We start from the raw sequence: 18,941 nt of genomic DNA on the forward strand, positions 1-18,941 counted from the left end.
GTTTAACTTAGGACAACTCTAGAAATTGATTCTTTTGTGGACAGAGGGAGTATAAATTATTATAATTTTCTTGAAAAGTCAAAGCATGCCATGTTTGACAAAAATTATAGAAAGAATTATAAAGATTTATGACATCAAATATGCATACTATAAAAATATAATTAATAAGAATCTAATAGTACTTATTTAATATTATAAATTTTATTATTTATTATATAAATTTAGTTAAACTTAACATGCTTTAACTTATGGTTTGTGCCATCTAGTTCTGCCTGGTCCATTTGTCACAAAGTATTATAGATCAATCTCATTTCCTGATGCAATGACCGTCATTCAGATGCAAAGCTATGTTGATCTACAATATAAGTCAGATGAAATATTCAGTAATATCAATTCTTAGGTTCGCTCGTGTTAAAGAGGCGAGCTGCTGTTGTTACCAGTACAGTAGTTACTGAACGATTGATTACTTTGCCGTGCAAGCAGGGCTTTATGTACATCTCCTCTGTGGCCGATGAGAACACTCCGGGAGTGGCCTCGACCCGATCGGGGCTGCTGGCACTCTACGCCGTGGGCGTCGGGGCTCCAGAGTCCTCGTCATCTCACGGTTGGGGTGCGACAAGGTGCTCCCCTGGGCCGTCTCGACCACGGGCGACATCCGGTCCTCTAACACCGTGTCGCTCAGCCAGCTGCTGCCGCTGCGCCGTCACCATCGGCTTCCTCATGTGGGAGGACCTCAGCGTCGCCTCGCTCCTCGGGAGCGCAGGTGCCAGCGGGCCTTCGGCAGCGGCTGTCATGCAGGCTGCGAGATGGCTGACAACTACGAGGCATCATTATGGCGATGGGCCCGAGATCGTGCTCCGCAAGGATTCCAACGACTGCTCATTCAGGTTCCAGCACATCGGACTCCCGCACAGGCGCACAGCTGGCTGTGAGCATGTTATCTTCTTTGGAGCTCGATCCTCTTTGGATAACCCAATGCCAATGTTACCTCGTGTGCGCAAGGTTATTTTTTTATTCTCAACGCTAGTCATCATAACTCGAACAATGATCATATACTATTTCATTATCTAAGAAGAATTATTTATCTATCAGACAAATCATTTTGTATCTTTTTGGAAAATCAGTCTGACTTTTCTATTTTGAATAAACGAACACTATATGTTAAGACAATAGTATTGCATCTAATTTACATTCCCCCCGCATCAAACCTGTCCGACCATCCTGTAATAAAGACCATACTGTAATAAAGACAATACTCTAATAAAGCACACTGTAATAAAGCTGTATAAAATGTGCCAGGGGCAACAATAGCAAAATTACCAAGCACAAACATTATGCTTCATGGTCTCAGGTACACAATAGGCCCAGAGCCATATCAGATTTGAGTTTCTAGGGACTCAGCTTCGTGCTCTTAAAATCACTTTAAAATGAATATAGTCTCAAAGTCCTGCAAATTCCTCAACAACTGCTCAAAACTTTCACTGACCCAACAGAGACACTAGTTGGAATATCACTAAAAATGGGGCAGAGCCATATTCTAAACTCTAATGTACAACCCAAGTCTCAGTTGCCCCATCCTGTATATTGCAGTTTCGAGGGGGTACTGACAGTATGTCAATATCCTTTCGAGAATAGTGGCAGGTTACATTCCTATCATGCTGCCACAGCCATGCTCCACAAGCTTTGCGGGGTTCAAGAGTTGATCAGCAGCATACAGTAAGTTAATGGGGTTAACGTTATCTATGTATATTATATATATAATGCAATGCCTTCAGCAGACAACCTGTATGTTATTACCCCCACTGTGGAGCACCTTTCCTTTCTTTTCAGCAAGCATATTCTTCATCTGCCAGCAGTCATCAAGTACTAAAGATGAGATATATTCAACCCGCAGGAAGCGTTAGCTGGTGCAGAGAAAGTTGTAGTTGCTTATGGATCATCTCGGCCACCAGTCGCAATCTCCCCTTGCCTGTCTCTCCAATCGCAGGAGACTCATTTGCTGTCTCCACTGTCCTGGCAACCATTTGCTTACAATTTTCCCAGTCTTCATATCGCAACCAGAAAGATTTCCCACCATGGCTCCCTTCCACTGCGAGGCACGTGACATGACAATTGTCCCCAAAGGTGTACCTCAGTCTCACAGACACACAATAAGGCAACCAAGCAGCTCCACCAACACTGGAATTATGTTTAAGAGTATGGTCCAGTGCAAAAGTTAGGCCAAAATCTACTGAACGGTTGGCTCTGTCATGCTTAATGTTGCTCTTTGATGAAGACAAACTCTCAGCATGGTCATTTGAAACCGATCCATGGTGCGTCTCCAAACAGAGTTCGACCTGAACCCTATATGCACTCGCAATTTCCCCATGAACCTGGGACTGACTTTTCTTCCATACAAGTAGACTTATGAATTCTTGCAGAACAGGAATGGGTAATGTAAGCAAAGTGACAAAAGAAGCAACCCTAGAAGCATCATATGGTTCACAGACGACACGCGTGCTGAAATAGTCACATATTTCATTTATCTCTGATGTTGCTAGCTCTTCCTGAGCAGGGCTCTGAGCTTGCTGCTGATTTTTTTGTTGGTGGTGGTGAAATCGTTTTACATTAAGAACTTGAAGAAGCAGTTGGACTCGTTGAACACTAACTGCAAAGACATAACCACTGCAAGACAAAAAGGGCAAAAAGCATGATTAGATTCAATACAAATTTGTTTAGAAATCTGCAATCTTTCTTTAAAAATATAAAACCAGGGTGGGGGGGGGGGGGGGGGAGGCAGGACCATACAGGATCCTGCTGCACGCTGCCAGATCAACACTAGGAAACTGGTTTCAGATTTGCTTCAGAAATACCAACAAAGAAAATGGAACTTACATTGTCATTTGTACTAGGATTTAATTTCCCCAGAACATGCAGTACAACTACATGCCATTTCTATACCTAATGTTAAAAGGGGGAAATTTCTTCATCCCTTCATCCAAATTTTGGTCCATCAGTCTCTCTCCCGGTTCGTGTGTCTCTCCACTCGCCTGAGCGTGTACTGGTGCATGATAAATTAGAGATAAGAGTCCTAATTGATTTATTTTCCCGTCCGTGACCCGGAAATAACGGTATGTGCTCATACGAGTTAGAATTCAAGACATTGGAGGCAGGTTGCATGTTCCATAGCAACGTATGTTCATTTTTGCTAGTCAATAATAACAGAAGAAGAAAAAGTCTGTTATCTTACAGACCCTAACTGCCAATAAATTTTAGGATGAATTAATATTTGGGGCATAGTGTCACAAACCAACCAATTGTAGAGTCCTTCCCACAGCCTCACTCCTTGGGGCTTTTGATCCCACAAACCCACCGCATTTTGGCTCACATTGTTTCTCGTGGGTCCCACATGTCAATCAGTTCCAAAAAAGAAAGGTTGCCATACCAACACAGGTGGTCCTTCATAGAAACTAGTCTTCATCATTAGTGCCTGGCAAATTCAGAAACAAAGGAACAACTTCACCTTTGACCGTGGACGCCCATCCTTTGACTTTTGGAGGCAAAATTTCTTTGATAAAACTAGTCTAAGCCCATAGATTTTGTGATTTAAAAAGACCAGCTTTTCTTTCCTTATTGAGCCTCTTTGTCTAAGTTTGAGTTCCCTTTCTCACCCTTCTTGGGTTCTATACAGTTATTCTGTTGTCTGTTTTGTTTTCCTCAATTACTTTGTACAGTTGATCAGTTGTTTCGTTGTTTCTTATTTTAAATAGATTTCTTACAGTGGGGACTCCCCTGCTGTATTTATGGTTAAAACACAGGTGGTCCTCACTGATTATGTGGCTGGCAAGATCTGCTCCAGCCAGCAACCAGCATCGATAGTGTGGCTGGCAAGTCCTGCTCCAACCGGTTGCCACCCTTCAAGAAGCCCCCACAAAGGATGACAGTTGGAGAAGGCAAAAATATGCTCGCTTTGTCTTCATAGAATTCATCTACCAATCTTGCTTTGCCTTCATGTTTGGTGTAGATCTGGTCTCCTGAAACAAGCTTGCCAATGAAATTCTTCCTCTTGCGGTAGCGGGCATGGAGTTAGAAAAGCTTTGTGTTGGTGTCCCCATCACGTACCCAATCAATTCTTGAGCAAAGACAAGCAATTGTCCGCCTGAGGGATGCAAGAGCAATGTTGTGCTTCTTAAGATTGTTTTTCAGCCAATCTTCCCCTAGTGAGAGGGTGCGACGCAATCTCAGATTGATTCAGGATTTCACGGGCAAAGGCTAGCTGTAAATACATGACCAACTGTTCTATCAATCCGACTCTGTCATGAGGCTCTATATAGCCCATCTACTATGAGACTATATATAGTTATCTCCATTTACTGGAGAGTGTATTCATCCTCTCAGATCCCCAAGATTAGTGACATGGTACCAAAGACATGGATTAGGGTTAGGATTAGACTCCTCTAATTCACCCACAATCCAGCTTTTTTTCCCTTGGGATCCATCCTGTTCGCGCACGACCCATCACTGTCTCGTCCGCCTCTGTCCGTGCAGCCCATCGCCACGATTCACCCGCACCATCCGTGCGTTCCTTTCCATACCATCAACACGGCTCCTTCCGTGCAGTTCGCGTGACTCTTCCCCACGCCGTCTGCGCGGTCCTCGTTGCCGTATGTGCAGCCCTTTCCCGAGCCGCGGTCCTCAGTTCTCATCGCACCATCCATGCAGCCCTTCATCGCGCCTTCGTCCACGTCCACACTCACACGGCCTTCCCTCGCATGGCCTGTTGCCGGTTGCACCTGCTTGTGCGACCCCCTCTGCGCCTGGTCATGTGAATCTCTCTTCTTCATCTGTCGAGGTGGTTCTCTGCTTTGGTCAGTGAATTTCTGTTGGTGGCCTGCTCTGTTCTTGTTAGCTACAAAGGAAGTATTCCTCTCTGTCTATCTCCTGAGGAAGAACTCTGCTCGTTTGCTCTACGCTTGGATTCTACACAGTGCTGCTACTTGGGACTCTGTTCTGTGGAGTCGTGCTTGCTCTGTTTGCTGCTACTTGGTACAGCCGAGTGGTGCTGATGCTCTATTCCTACTTGGACACTCCTCCTGATAAGCGAGCAAAGGAACTGCATAGTCTGCTCTGTTTGGAATTCAGAATAATGGGAATAATGGCTGCCAATATCTCAGGATCTATCTCCATAGCCGCTGCCTCTCAAAACATTGCTCCTCAGTCTTGGGTTTTGGATTCAGGAGCTCCTTTCCATGTACCATCAAACAAGACTCAATTGATTGACTGCAAGCAAATTGTTGATGGTACTACTATTCACACAGCTGATGGTACTTCTCATGTTACTCACGAGGGCACCTTTTCCACTCCTCATTTTTATGTACCTGATATTACCTTTGGTCCCTCAATTATCTATGAATTTGTTATCCGTTGGTCAAACAGCTGATATGAACTGCTTTGTTGGGTTTGATGATTCATCATGTTTTATTCAGGACCATAGCAGTGGGATTGTGATTGGGACTGATCATCGGAGTAGAGATTCTTCTAGCCTCTATGTTTTGGACACTTTGTCTTCCTTCTTCAGCTACTTCTGATCGTGTGTCATCAGCTGTGTCATCACCAACTTCATCTTTTGTCAAATGGCATCATCGTCTTGGACATCTATGTGGATCTCGTTTGTCCTCTCTTGTTCATCAAGGATGTTTGGGGCATGGTTTTGTTGACTCTACCTTTCATTGTAAGGGTTGCAAGCTTGGAAAACAGATACAACTTCCATATTCATCTAGTGCGTCTCATTCTGTTCGACCATTTGACCTTATTCATTCAAATGTATGGGGTCCTACACCTTTTTCTACTAAGAGTGGTCACAAGTATTATGTTATTTATTGATGGCCATTCTCGCTATACATGGATTTATTTCATGTTGTGTTCCATTTGCCAATCCTTTGTTCAAATGGTTCACACACAATTTTCTACTGCTATTAGAGTTTTTTGCTCCGACTCTGGTGGTGAGTACTTGAATGATGCTTTTCACCAATTTTTTGTCCTCAGAAGGTCTCACGCTCAAAACGGTGTTGCTGAACGTCGCTGGTGGTAGAGGAGAGGGGTGATTCGGTTCCCATGGGAAGGGGAGGAGAAGGTCGGCGCCCAGAAGGAGATCGAGATTAGAACGAGATCAAGGCCTGAACTCGTGATACCATGTAGAAGATTAGGATTGGGGCAATTGGCCACACCTCAATTGGAGGGGGCGCCTTCTATTATATAGGGCCGATTGGCCTTTACAAGGCAAGGGTGATTCCCTTGATTTACATCTGATTTACATCTCCTAATTATAGTAACTAAATCAGTGATTTGCATCTGCTAATTATAGTAACTAAATCAGCTATCCCTGATTGATTTACATCTGCTAAATATGGCAATGATATGCCGCAGCATATGGTAAGGGGCTGCGGCATATTCTATTGCCTAACAATTACTTTTTTTTGTCATGGCTTGGTTTATTAATAAAAATTCTTCAAGAATGACTTAAATTTGACTATGTATAAATTTTTTGAATAAGATGAGTGGTCAAACTTGGGGTCAAAAAAGTCAAACGTCTTATAATTTAGGATGGAGGGAGTAGCATATTGAAAAGGTTGGGTATTTTAGCTATGTGTACTACGACTCAGAAGGTGAAACTACCATATGTTATCAATAAATTGACTCACCCCACAAAAAATCGCAGTGCTGGCTGCTCCTGATCCAAATTTAAAAGTGCACCTTCATTCTCATTCAAAACTGACCCTAGTATCTCTTTCAGAAGCTCAGGAAACTGGGAGAACAACCATAGAACTCCGAGGTACTTAAGGATGCCTCGCAACACCTTTTTAAGAGCAGCAAGAGGAACCCATGCACCACCATAGCCACCATCATCCCCAACTGCAGTCAAAGTTGAGCTCAACTCACTTCTCATATGAACAGGAAGGTTTATTCCAGGAGAAAGGTGTGGAGGGGCTCCAGCATTTCCTGAAGCATATTTTGAAGATGCCACAACAGTACTGTCTGCTCGAATGAAAGTAGGTGCCACCTGGTTACCAACATTTGTAGTTGGTCCAGAAGTAGCTATACCGTGAGCACCATGAAAGCGGTTCAGAGCAAGAGCTGATTGCTGACCTCCAGAAGCTTTGTTGATGCTAGCCTTCAATTGTACACTACTATGTCTAGCACTCATAACGCTGGGTTCAAAAGTATTTAAACCCTGAGCGACATGCTCCAATATGAAAGGTCGAAATTGTGGGCAAGGTAAAGATCCCCCAATTGAAGGCCCGCCCTTTGGAGGGGTTGCTGGCTGCAGCCATACCTGATCTCCGCTAAAGCAGCGTATGTCGAAAGAGAAAATCTTGCGATATATAACACGTATCCAATATGGTCCACGAAGCACAACAGTAACATCAAAAGGCAATGATGGACTAGGAACTAATCCAGGCCCACCCCGCCCTGCAATAGTAAGCACAGAACTCTGAAGATTATGCTTGTTAGAATGGGCTACTGCAGGGTTCAGTGGGGCAGATGTATTTTGCACAGTAGTTGATGAGCCATTTGCTGAAGCCCCTTCTGACCGATAGCTATTTTGCTTTGGTACAGAACTGTAACCAGCAGGAAGTGTCACAGGCATTTTTGCAGGGCGAATTGCACTACTAAAGGCAAGTAATGGTCCAGCTGTAAGCCTGATGCTGTCCAAGAATGATGCTACCTCACCCACATTCACGAAATCCTCCAAAAACTGCATTATGTAAACTCAGTTATAAAAACAACAAAATCACATGGAAGATTAGTTCACAGGCAATAGAATAAGAGGTTGTGCTACTGGATTTACAATATATCAAGCTAACTGGTAAACAAAATTCCTTTTTGCCAGCCAGCTTCTGCTAGTGAAACAAGTTTTCTATGGACAACATTTTGGCCAACAAATAAATTGAGTATGGCTGGTGAGCAGTGAAATGCATCTGTCCTGCTTGTCTGACAAATGCAAGGCAAACATATTGATCAACACCACACAGCACTTATATAACAATAGAAATATGAAACATACATAACATAATTCTCATGTCAACTAAACATCTGTTAGCACACAATCAGGTGCAGACCATCACCCTCAGCCTCTCACAGACACACACACACTTCGGGGATAGTGGAGAAGTGAGAACAGAACACAAACACAAGCAGGAGTGCTGCTGCACTACTCAGGAATGCTGCTGCACTAGAGTGCTGCTGCTGCTGCTTAACTGCTCTATTGCATTACACCATGGTTGCACTACTCAGGAATGCTGCTGCACTAGTGTTCTCACCACAGCTTGGCTGCAGACTTGACTGAAAGTTGGTCTGCAGTTGTAGACAGCAGACTATTCAACAGCATCATTTAATCCAAATTAAGTCAATTACAAAAACAATTAAATCAGTGATTATCACAATTTTGATTTTGATGAAACAAGTTATGGTTCAGTAAGAGGCTATTCTCATCTGCCAAATGCTAGCCAAATGCAAGAAAATAAATGTTGAACAACACCATACATTTCTAGACACAGAAGATTTGAAATGTAACATCATTCCCATGTCAGCCTATCATCAGTTTGTCCAAATTGATTCAAACTCGAATCCAATTATATCTTTTTTTCCCTCAAATACACAGGAGAGCTGTGTAGCATTTTCACTAAAGAAAAAGAAAGATTAAAAACAGACAATGCCAATCCCCAAATTAATTTACTGCAAATTGAAACTCGATTATTTCATTAATTTACCACAAATTTAATTGAATGAAATAAGGTGTGATTCAGTAAGATGCAGCAAAATGCATTAAAAATAAGATGTGGTAACAGAATAAATAGCACTTATCAGGACTGCATTACTACCTACAAAGACAGCCTTATTTATAAATGAACCAGCAATCTTCACACAGTGAAAGTGAAAGTCTGGCATTGTCTACTGGTTCTTCACTGAAAGTTTCATGATATATCAGTTTACAACAGCGCAACTAACATACAGTGAAAGTCCAGAGAAAAAGCATGGCTTGAAAGAGACTAGGGTTTTTAAGCAGGAAAAGGCATATATTGGGATGAGAAATATTGAAGAGACTAACTGTTTCTTCCATAATGGATACATGGCATTCCTCCTATGGGAAGAACTTGACATGGCCCTAAGAAACAGTATTTATGAAAAAAAAAAACTCAACTAAACAAAAGCTAATTATTCTCAGTTATAATTTCCATGTGATGTTCATAGTGAACTGCTGTAACATGTACTGAACAGAATTCCTGCAGTAATTCGCAGTGCTGTAAGCAAAGAAGCATATTAAATAACTAAATAAAATTTTCAAAATGCACCATTGCATATTGTACACATATCATGTAGGCTGTAGCATTAAGTGCATATGAGAAATGGAATGTTGGCCCCTGGGATCCCTGCACAGGTAAGCAACATGCTTACCAGCACACCCACACACTCAATTTAGCTAGATGTAGAAGAAGCGGTTGAGCACAACACACAGACACACACTGTAGGAGCTGCAGCAGCAGCTCTGAACTCTGAATGTGGCAACTGAACTGCCCTTTTGCATTGCATAGAGGTAGTACATATACGAGCTACTGGTACCTTCTAAGGTACACTAGTACACCTACTACAATGTCCTCTAGGACATGGCTGATATCAGCCTTAACAACCTAGATATGTCTGAGCCAAGCCACTACTACCTAGAGTACAGCCTGGTACAAGTGATGACCTATTGCCATACTTGAACAGAAAGACAGCAATGAGGTGACAACATTGCCAACTCTGCTGCAGAGAAAGGGAGAGAGATCAGCAGCAGATTATGTCTTACAATTCTACCCCTAATCCTGCTGCTAATCCTGAGCCTTGACCTTATCCATGCCAATCATCTTCCTCAGCTCCATGAACCGCACCGCCTGAGTGACTTAGTAAGGATGTCAGCAAGTTGTCTGTCAGTCTCGACAGACTCGATGACGATCTGCCCTCCATCGACGCAGTCCCGGAGGAAGTGAAACTTGATGTTAATGTGCTTGCGCCGGCCGTGGAGGTCAGGGTTCTTGGCAGGCTGATTGTCCACCATCAGAGCTGACGGGTGAGCTTCCATGCTGGTCAGCACCACGATCTTTTGCTTCAGGGTTCCAGCAGCCTGGCACGCCACCGTGGCCGCTGCGACATACACTGCCTCACATGTCGACAGCACCACGATCTTTTGCTTCAGCGACTGCCAGGCAATGAGGGGCGCTCTGGTGAAGACTGAGCACACCAGAGGTGCTCCGTGCCTGTCGATGTCACCCGCCATGTCTGCATCACTGAAGACGGTGAGCTCCGGCTCACCTTCCTCAGCCTTGGGGGTGCCTCACTGAAGACCGTGAGGCGTAGCCCACCCTTGCCACCGTTCTTGGGGAAGATGATCGCGTGATCAAGCGTCCCCTTGACATAGCGCAGTGATCCACACGCAGGTCCTCCATGAACCGGCTGGCGTACCCAACCGCAAACGTGATGTCCGGCCGAGTAAGCGTGAGGTAGCCCAGCCCACCGATGATGCTCTGGTAGCGCATCGTGTCCACTGTTGCCGCGGTGTTGTGCCGTGACAGCTTGAGCCGCTCCTCAATTGGAGTCACGCACGGCTTGCACTCCGCCGAGCCGCCGCGGTCCAGCAACTTCTCTACATAGGCGCGCTGGCCCTGGGAGATACACTCCTTCCCATGCCTCACCTCAATGTCGAGGTAGTAGGAGAGCACGCCAAGATCGCTCATCTAGAAGCAAGCCGTCATCTCACGCTTAAAGCCATCGACGTCCTCTACAAGCGCTCCAGTGACGATCAACTCGTCCACGTAAACGCCGCCGACGAGCTCCTCCTTCCCCGTCTCCACGTGTAAAGCGTGTGCTCCATGGCGCAATGGGTGAACACGACTTCGCCCAAAGTGGCATCGAGCTTGGCGTTCCACGCCCACGGAGCCTGCCCGAGCCCATAAGAGCGCCATGCGCAGTCTGAGCACCTTGTGTTCTACCATCCTGACAAGGTGGCTCCTCGGCCGCCACAGTTACCTCAGCTGTCACAGTTACCGGACTTGGCACGTCTGCAGCTGACTCCTCAGCTCCCGCATCTCCTCCTTGGATCACCAGGTGCTCGATGGCAAACGTGTTGCTAACACCTTGTACTTCCCCGTGCCCGAATCCTCCCAATCCCAGGTTGCCATCTTGTCGAACACAACATCCCTGACACCGCGTACTTCCCTGTGCTCGGATCCTCCCAATCCCAGATTGCTATCTCATCAAACACCACGTCCCTGGAGATCACAACCTTACCTCCCTTGGGACGTAGAGCTGATAGGCTGGGCTCCCTTCTTCATATCCCAAGAGCACCATGAGTGTGCTCCTGACCTCCAGCTTGCCAAGGGAGTGCTTCGTGTTCTTCACATGGCCGACGCAGCCAAATATTCTAAGGAAAGGTACGTTCGGCTTGCGTCTGTGCCAAGCCTCAAACGGCATCTTGCCCTTTAGGGCCTTGTTAGGCGCACGGTTCAAGATGAACACCCAGGCCCGGCCCTGGGGCAGCGCGAGTAGGGTAGCCGTTCCAGGCCAATGTTTTCAAGACGTCCGATTAATCACGATTAATCGCGACTAATCGTCCTGGACGGTTGGAGGTACTCGACCAGGACCTCCGACTTGGCCAGAACGACCAGGAAACTGGTCGTCCGATTAGTCGTCGTCCAGTCGCGATTAATCGTCCGTCCAGGTTGTCTGGTGTCCAGTCAGGAGATGGTCCAGTCAGTAGATGGGCTGCATCTCAGAGTTGGGTCTAGCTAGCTGCCTTATATTTTGGCCCAAGCCTATTAGGGTTTATGTTGTCTACCCCTCACTCATTTCAGCACAATACATTCACTCCTCTCCTCTCCCCCTGTCGAGCAGCAGCAGCCACCTCCATTGCTGCCCTCGTCTCCTCTCCTCTCCTCTCCTCCCTTCTGTCTCCCAGCTGCTCCTCCTCTCCTCTCCTCCCTTCCGTCTCCCAGCTTCTCCTCCCTCCCTTCCAGCTGCCCTCCCTCTCTTCCTTGCGGCGGCGGCTGCAAGCGTGCAGCTGTGCAAGGGAGGAAAGGGCTCTGCAGCTTTATTTTTCTATAATTTCAGTTTGGCAGCAGCAGCCAGCAAGACAAGAAAGGGCTCTGCAGCAGCCAAGTAAGTGGCCAGCTGACCTATCTAGACTCTAGAGCCTAGAACATGTATATACATATATGGTATAATGTGCATTGTATATAGCTACATAATATATATGGTATATATCAGTCCCCATATGTAGGGGACGACCAGGACGACCAGGGGACTCGTCCAGGGTCGATTAATCGTCCTGGACGACGACTAATCGTCCTGGACGACCTGGACGGTCCCTGGCGTCCAGACACGACCAGCCGTCTTGAAAACATTGTTCCAGGCACTCCGACACCAAGGGGCCCTGGCCAGCGACTATGTGTGTACACGTACTGACATATGTATTACGTAGAGCTGTATAGTTTTGAGCATATTGTAGGTTTTGTGGCTTGAGCTGCCCCAGAGGTACATGAGGAGCAGCCACAAGTAGAAGCTGAAATTGATGTATTATTTCTATCCGCTGGGGCTGTACGCCTGCACAACGACTATCACACTAGAGAAATTTGTCATCGGTATAATTTATCTTCTCATCTTCAGAATTGAGATCCACTACTCACGGTTCAAGTGATTATTGTCTTACATGAAACGTCTCTTCAAGTATATCTATAGAAAATGCACAAATATCTGCAACACCAAACAAGATTCTTTAAATATACCGTATAAATATAATATATTTAGACAACACATTTTTTTGATATTGTAGGTTTTAATACCTTTACTTTAAATATGATGAAGACTAGAGAAGTTTGATTACGACAATTTCAATAATCTACACTTTTGATTTAAGGGAGCATGCATTATTTCGTAAAATGTCTTTTTTATATATTTCAAGTATTTATTGGTAGTATTGTATACATAAATATATTGTGCATTATACTATTATTATTGCTATGATGTTAAAATTAAGGGGCCCTAATCACCAGTTTCGCTCTAGGCCCTAGAAAACATAGGACCGGCACTGTGAATAACACCGTGGTCACCGCCTCAGCCCAGAACTCCGCCGGCATCTTCTTGGTCCCTCATCATCAATTGAGCCATGCCGACCACCATCTGGTCCACAGCTCCACCACGCCATTTTGCTGCGGCGAGTACGGCGCGGTGTGGTAGCACACCACCCTTGATCCATGCAGTACCAGCGAACTCAAATGGCCAAGCATCGTGCTCGATGTGAGGCAATCCACGCACCATACTCTCCAGCCGACCAAGAGCGTCGAAGCTCAAATGGCCAAACCGAGCGTGCCACAACCACGGCTCCTCCATGCGCTGCGCCGCTAGGCATATGGGCTGGACCTTCAAATCAAGCAAATACAGCCGGTGACAGGACCTCTTCACCTTAGCTAGCAGCTCTCGGTCCCTAATCTTGAGGAGGCCGTCATTAATCAACACCTCGCTCTCACTCTCGTTCGGCTGCCCGATGTTGATGGTCCTCGAGTGCAGCTACGGGATCTAGTACACATCCGTCAGTGAGCATGTTCTGGCACCCAAAGATGATGATGCCCCCTCGGATCATCACCCTGTCACCAAACTTCACATGCCGATCACGTTCCCATCGAGCTCGGAGAAGGCCACCTTGGAGCCCGTCAAGTGGTTGCTAGTGCCGGAGTCCAGGTACCACCTCTACTCTTGCTCACCACCCAGACGTCCAAGGTGGACTTGGGCGCGCGTCTCGTCGAGGTCAATAGTCTTCTGCGCCTTCCCGTGCTCCGCCACCGTCATCACCTCTGCTTTCTCCTCTGCCTTGACATCGTGCAGCGCACAGAACGTCACCATCAAGAGACTGGCCTCATCGTCAGTCTGCGCCAGGTAAGCCTCGGCCTTCTTATCCTGCTTAAGGTTTGGGCACTCGTTTGCCTAATGGCCTATCTTCCCACAGCACCGGCAAGAATTGTGGTCGACCTTCTTCTCTAAATAAGCCTTTCTGCGGCGCTTGCCATCGCCGCCGCCCTTGGAGGAGCCTTCCCAGGACTTCTCCTTCATCCGAACAGCCCACTCCTCTATCAGCAATAGCTTGCCACTATCCGCCGTTGCCATGGTCTGCTCCGTGCTCGTCCACCACCTGTAGACGGTCGGTCACATCCTCAATGGTGAGGATGGAAAGGTCTACCATCGTCTCTATGGAGAGAGTGATCTGGATGTACTTCACCAGCACGGAGTGCAGGTACTTGGAGACCACGTCCTCTTCGCCAATGGCGATACCATGGCACCCCAGCTGGCTAATGAGCGACTGCAGTCGGAGGGAGAAGTACTCCACTGCCTCACTGTCACGGAACTTGAGGTTGGCATACTCCTGCTTCAAGAACTAGGCCTTAGCCTTCTTTGCACGATCGGAGCCGATGCACATGGCCGCGATGGCCTCCCAAGCCTCCTTAGCAGACTTCTTCGCCCCCAGCGGCTCCCAGTACTCCTCTGGGACAGCAGCGAGGCCAGCCTCCATTGCCAACATGTCATCTTCTTCACTGTTGCTACCTTTGTCAATGGCATTCTAGAGTCGTCGGGCTCTGAGCTTGACCTTCATGGTCACGCTCACTGGCCATAGTTGGCGCGAGTCAGTGTTGACCAACTGGTGCCGCTAACCTCCCGCACCGTGCGCATAGCGACCTCCTATCGTGGCTGGACAGCCCTGGCAGCACCGCTGCAGCCACCCGTCTCCGAGCCGGAGTCACCCGCCATCACTAGTGATTAGTCCGGCGAAGCAGCAGCTGTACAGCTTTGATACCACTTGTTGGCACCTGGGATCCCTACGCAGGTAAGCAACTTGCTTACCAGCACACCCACACACTCACTTTGGCTACAGGTAGAAGGGGTTGAGCACAACACACACACTGTACGAGCTGCAGCAGCAGCTCTGAACCCTGAATGTGGCAACTGAACTGCCCTTTTGCATTGCATAGAGGTAGTATATATACAAGCTACTAGTACCTTCTAAGGTACATGAGTACAACTACTACAATGTCCTCTAGGACATGGCTGATATCAGCCTCAACAACTAAGATATGGCTGAGCTAAGCCAGTGCTACCTAGAGTACAGCCTGGTAAAAGTGATGGCCTATTGCCATACTTGAACAGGGCAAAAGACAGCAATGAGCTGACTACATTGCCAACTCTGCTGCAGAGAAAGGGAGAGATCAGCAGCAGATTATGTCTTACAAGGAAAACATGGGATCATAATATTAAGCATAGACAAACCTTTGTATGTGGCCAAAGTTGATCTGGAGAAACATGAACAAAGCAGCCTCCATCACCAGCCTTCCACTCAACAACAAAGTGAACCATAGGCACAACAACATAACTGAACCATAAGCTCATCAAACCAATAGCTTCAATCCTGAAAGTTTTCCTCATCTGTTCAGAAAGCCTGTGTCTGCTACCTTTTCTTGCATTTATCTCCACAGATGTCGCTTTTTCATCTCGCTTGTCATCCACTTTTACACCAATCAATCTCCGCATTTGACAACAAAATGCACGCGCATTTGAAAGCCGTCGTAAATCTGAGACAAGCCTGCGTATACTATCAGCCTCAACAGTGTGATAAGTCAAAACAACCCCATCGTCATCAAAAGTGATATGTGAATCTATTTCAGAAGTTTTTGCTATGCAAACACCAATACCCCATTCAGTAGTAGCACTTCCTCCATGGACTTTCCAGAGTGAACCATAATATGGATCATTGATCCTAACATCCCAAGACATACATCCACTTTTACCTAGGCGTAAGCATACATGTTTCCATGAATCCTCTTTAAGAAAGGGTAACCGCAAACAAAGATTAGAAGATGGCGTCCACAGCACTACTTCTTCTGCATATGAGATGCCAAGAGAATCCATCTGGGTAGTGAGTTGAGCATATTTGATCAAATGTGAACAGTGCTTTATGACACGACAAAGTAAAGAAGCATAAAAGGCTGATGTAATACAACACTTTTCTTCTGTAAATATATTTCCATATGTGACGGTTTTTCCAGATTGTGCACTGGACGAATATTCCTTAAAAAGAATACCATCCTTCATATGTTCTGGTGCTTTTCTTCGCTTTCTTGGCCCTTCACTGATTCTGGATTGTTGTAATGATGGGATACTCAATAAAAACTCCGAAAGAGATCGTTTCCTAGAAGACCCTCCAAATTGCATAGTGGAGGTATTTCCCAAAACTGCAAAGTGTCAAAGAGCATCACAACAAGAGCGATAGCTTATTATATATCAGCATAGACAGAAGGCTGCTTGGCTATCAGAGTCAGAGAGACAAAAATCCCAAGCTAAAAAAGAAAATGTAAAAGTACCTCCTTGGCCATCTGAAGAAACAGGTTGAAGTGATTCACCTCCATGCACAATATTATGGCCTCCTGAAGATCTCAACGAGGTAAGATCATGACCAGACTTGCAGTTTGACGACATCAATGAAATGTGGGCGGTGCCTGAACTGGAAATAGCATTTGTACATTTAAAGTGGTTCAGATTACTCAGCAGATCACTGTTCAAACTTACACCAGGTTTAACTTCTGAAAAATTAATGTCGGAATGCATAAAGTTTCCATCCAGCTCAGGTGGGCAAACTGTGCCACTGACTCCAACAGCACCAACTTGGTAAGAATTTAAATGATTAGAGGCCAAACTATGAGGTGGCAGAAGCTGATTCTCTGTGGTTGAAGAACTTAGATTATGCTCAAATACTTCATCAACAAGAGAAGAAAAAGAAGGCGACAATGAAGGTGTTAAGGGTAGAAGCTTGACATTTCTACCTTCAATACATTGGTTGTAGTTAACCATATGTTCTAGTGGCTTCTCAGAATCAAATAGGTTGAGACTATATTTTTCTTCACCTATTTGCATATGGCTAATGTTAATCCTATTAAACCTCACGGCCTGATTAGCATCAGTCGTAGAATCAGTACTAGACTTGTTACTTTCATCAGTCTGTGTCTCAAGCAAATGAAAAACAGGTGTAAGGTCATTATCAAGTTGTATCATCAGATAATAGGCATTTGTGCATTGAGGAAACCCCATGACCGTAAAATCTGAACCATATAACACTGACTTTGGAATTTTTAGAGGAACCTGGGACTGGGAGTAAACCTGAAACAGCAATAAAATTAAGAATTATAGCATTTGAATGTATTAAGATATCAAAGAAAATTCTGACATGTCTAATAAGGTGGTTAATGTTCATCAAAGACACAATTGGATCGCAACATGCAAGGTTCAAATTGTTGGAGTCTACCTGATAAATATAGTGCTAAAGTCATTCCCTGTTTTCAAACTGTCCCAAAAGTTAGATAAGCAAAATGTTGGTATTGGAATATTCTGTATGTGTATGAGATATGCAACAAGAAATCATCAAAGTTTAAATACTGATGTTCAAGTTGTTAAGTGTATGAAGGCTCTTATATTATAGGCCTATATGGCCTGGCCCATGAGGCTCTCTAGCCCTCTATATATACTCATCTCAACTTCTGGAGTGGCTATTCTCTCAGATCCCCAAGATTCGTAACATGGAATCATAGTCATGGATTAGGGTTAGGATTAGCCTGATCTAATATTTCCCCTTGGGAACTTCCTCTGTTTCGCGCGATCTTTCGTCATGCGTATCTCTGCTCCACACGGCCCATCATCGCATCGGTTTTTCATTTCGTGCAGCCTGTTGTCGTGCCGTTCCTTCCTCTTCATGTGGCCTGTCGCCACACATCCAATATCTTCATCCCCGTGCGAGCTGTTCCATCGCCCACAATCTTTGTCTCGCGGGCAGTAGCAAACCCATGTGGCATGGCTTCGCACGCGGGCCAGCCCGACTCAACTTCACGGCTTTGTTACATGTATGATATCTATAGGCCTATCTATAGGCTCAGGCCCACTCTATATTTAGCTATGTGGCTCTCTATATATGGCTCCCTCCACCTCTGGAGTGTCTGTACTTTGTGATCCCAATGGTTCATAACATGGTACCTAAGCTTCTTAGGCTTAGGAGGATTGGTCTGGAGCAGATCAACCAACATTAGGCTTAGGGGGAGAATGTTAGTTAAGCCTAATTGCTATGTATGTTACTTTATGCATTAGTAGTTGCATTGCCTTGGCATCCAAGTTAGGAGCAGGCATCTTTACTTTTTGCTTTAGCATATTCTGGAGTTGGTGGCTGACCACATTGCTATATAAGTGGCAGACCCCCTCCCTCAAAAAAAAGTCCTATAATCCTTTTGGAATTCAATCCAACCGGCCAAGGGCCAAGCTGCCCTCTGGGCTTTCCCCAGATCTCAATTCTAAATGAACTGGGCAACAACATATATGGCTCTAACCCACGATCCATTTTTTCTTTGGGATCCTCCTTTGCACGGCCTATCGCCATGCCCCCTCATCGCCCGTCCACCCGCGTGGGCGGTCTGTTCGCCGTCTCATCGCCCGTCTTCACGCGCCTCGTCGCTGTGCCCCTCTTTGCCTGACGACCCATTGGCCCGAGGCTTCTTCACGCACGGACAATCCCATCCACCTGAGTCTTCTTCACTCGTGATTTGGATCGTGCCTCGTCGGTCGCATTGTGGGACACGTCACTCACGACTCGTCCGTCATGGGGTCTCGTCCGTCGCGGGCGGTCACATCGCAGGTATCGCGACTCGCGGGGATCGTCGCGGGGCTCGCGACTCGTCCGTCGCAGCACAGGGATGATCACGTGAGCATTGTCGTCTGCTGCTGCTCGTCACTGCTCATCACCTCTTCAATCCCCGACTCCCATGCTCTGTCTGTCTATTGTTGGAACAGAGCAGACTCCCCTGCTCTGTCCGCCTGTTGTTGAAACAGAGCAGAGGAGGTCCTGC

At 46.0% G+C, this 18,941-nt stretch overlaps 1 protein-coding gene across 3 annotated transcripts in view; it reads right to left on the bottom strand.

Annotated features, from left to right (window-relative positions):
• Positions 1,262-18,941, bottom strand: part of LOC8067996 (mediator of RNA polymerase II transcription subunit 14) — a 33,585-nt gene continuing 15,905 nt past the window's right edge. The window contains exons 5-9 of one of the 3 annotated variants that reach the window (XM_021465029.1): positions 16,878-17,211; positions 16,419-16,775; positions 15,328-16,289; positions 6,681-7,735; positions 1,262-2,664 (exon numbers count right to left, since the gene is read on the bottom strand). In XM_021465029.1, the coding sequence (XP_021320704.1) occupies positions 1,884-2,664; positions 6,681-7,735; positions 15,328-16,289; positions 16,419-16,775; positions 16,878-17,211 (3,489 nt within the window). In that variant the 3' untranslated portion in view covers positions 1,262-1,883. Of the gene's footprint in view, positions 2,665-6,680; positions 7,736-15,327; positions 16,290-16,418; positions 17,212-18,941 lie in introns of all 3 variants that reach the window. The other 2 variants (XM_021465030.1, XM_002445318.2) reach the window with 2 other exon arrangements.

This window comes from Sorghum bicolor, chromosome 7 (assembly GCF_000003195.3).
Source record: "Sorghum bicolor cultivar BTx623 chromosome 7, Sorghum_bicolor_NCBIv3, whole genome shotgun sequence".
Lineage (NCBI taxonomy): Eukaryota > Viridiplantae > Streptophyta > Magnoliopsida > Poales > Poaceae > Sorghum > Sorghum bicolor.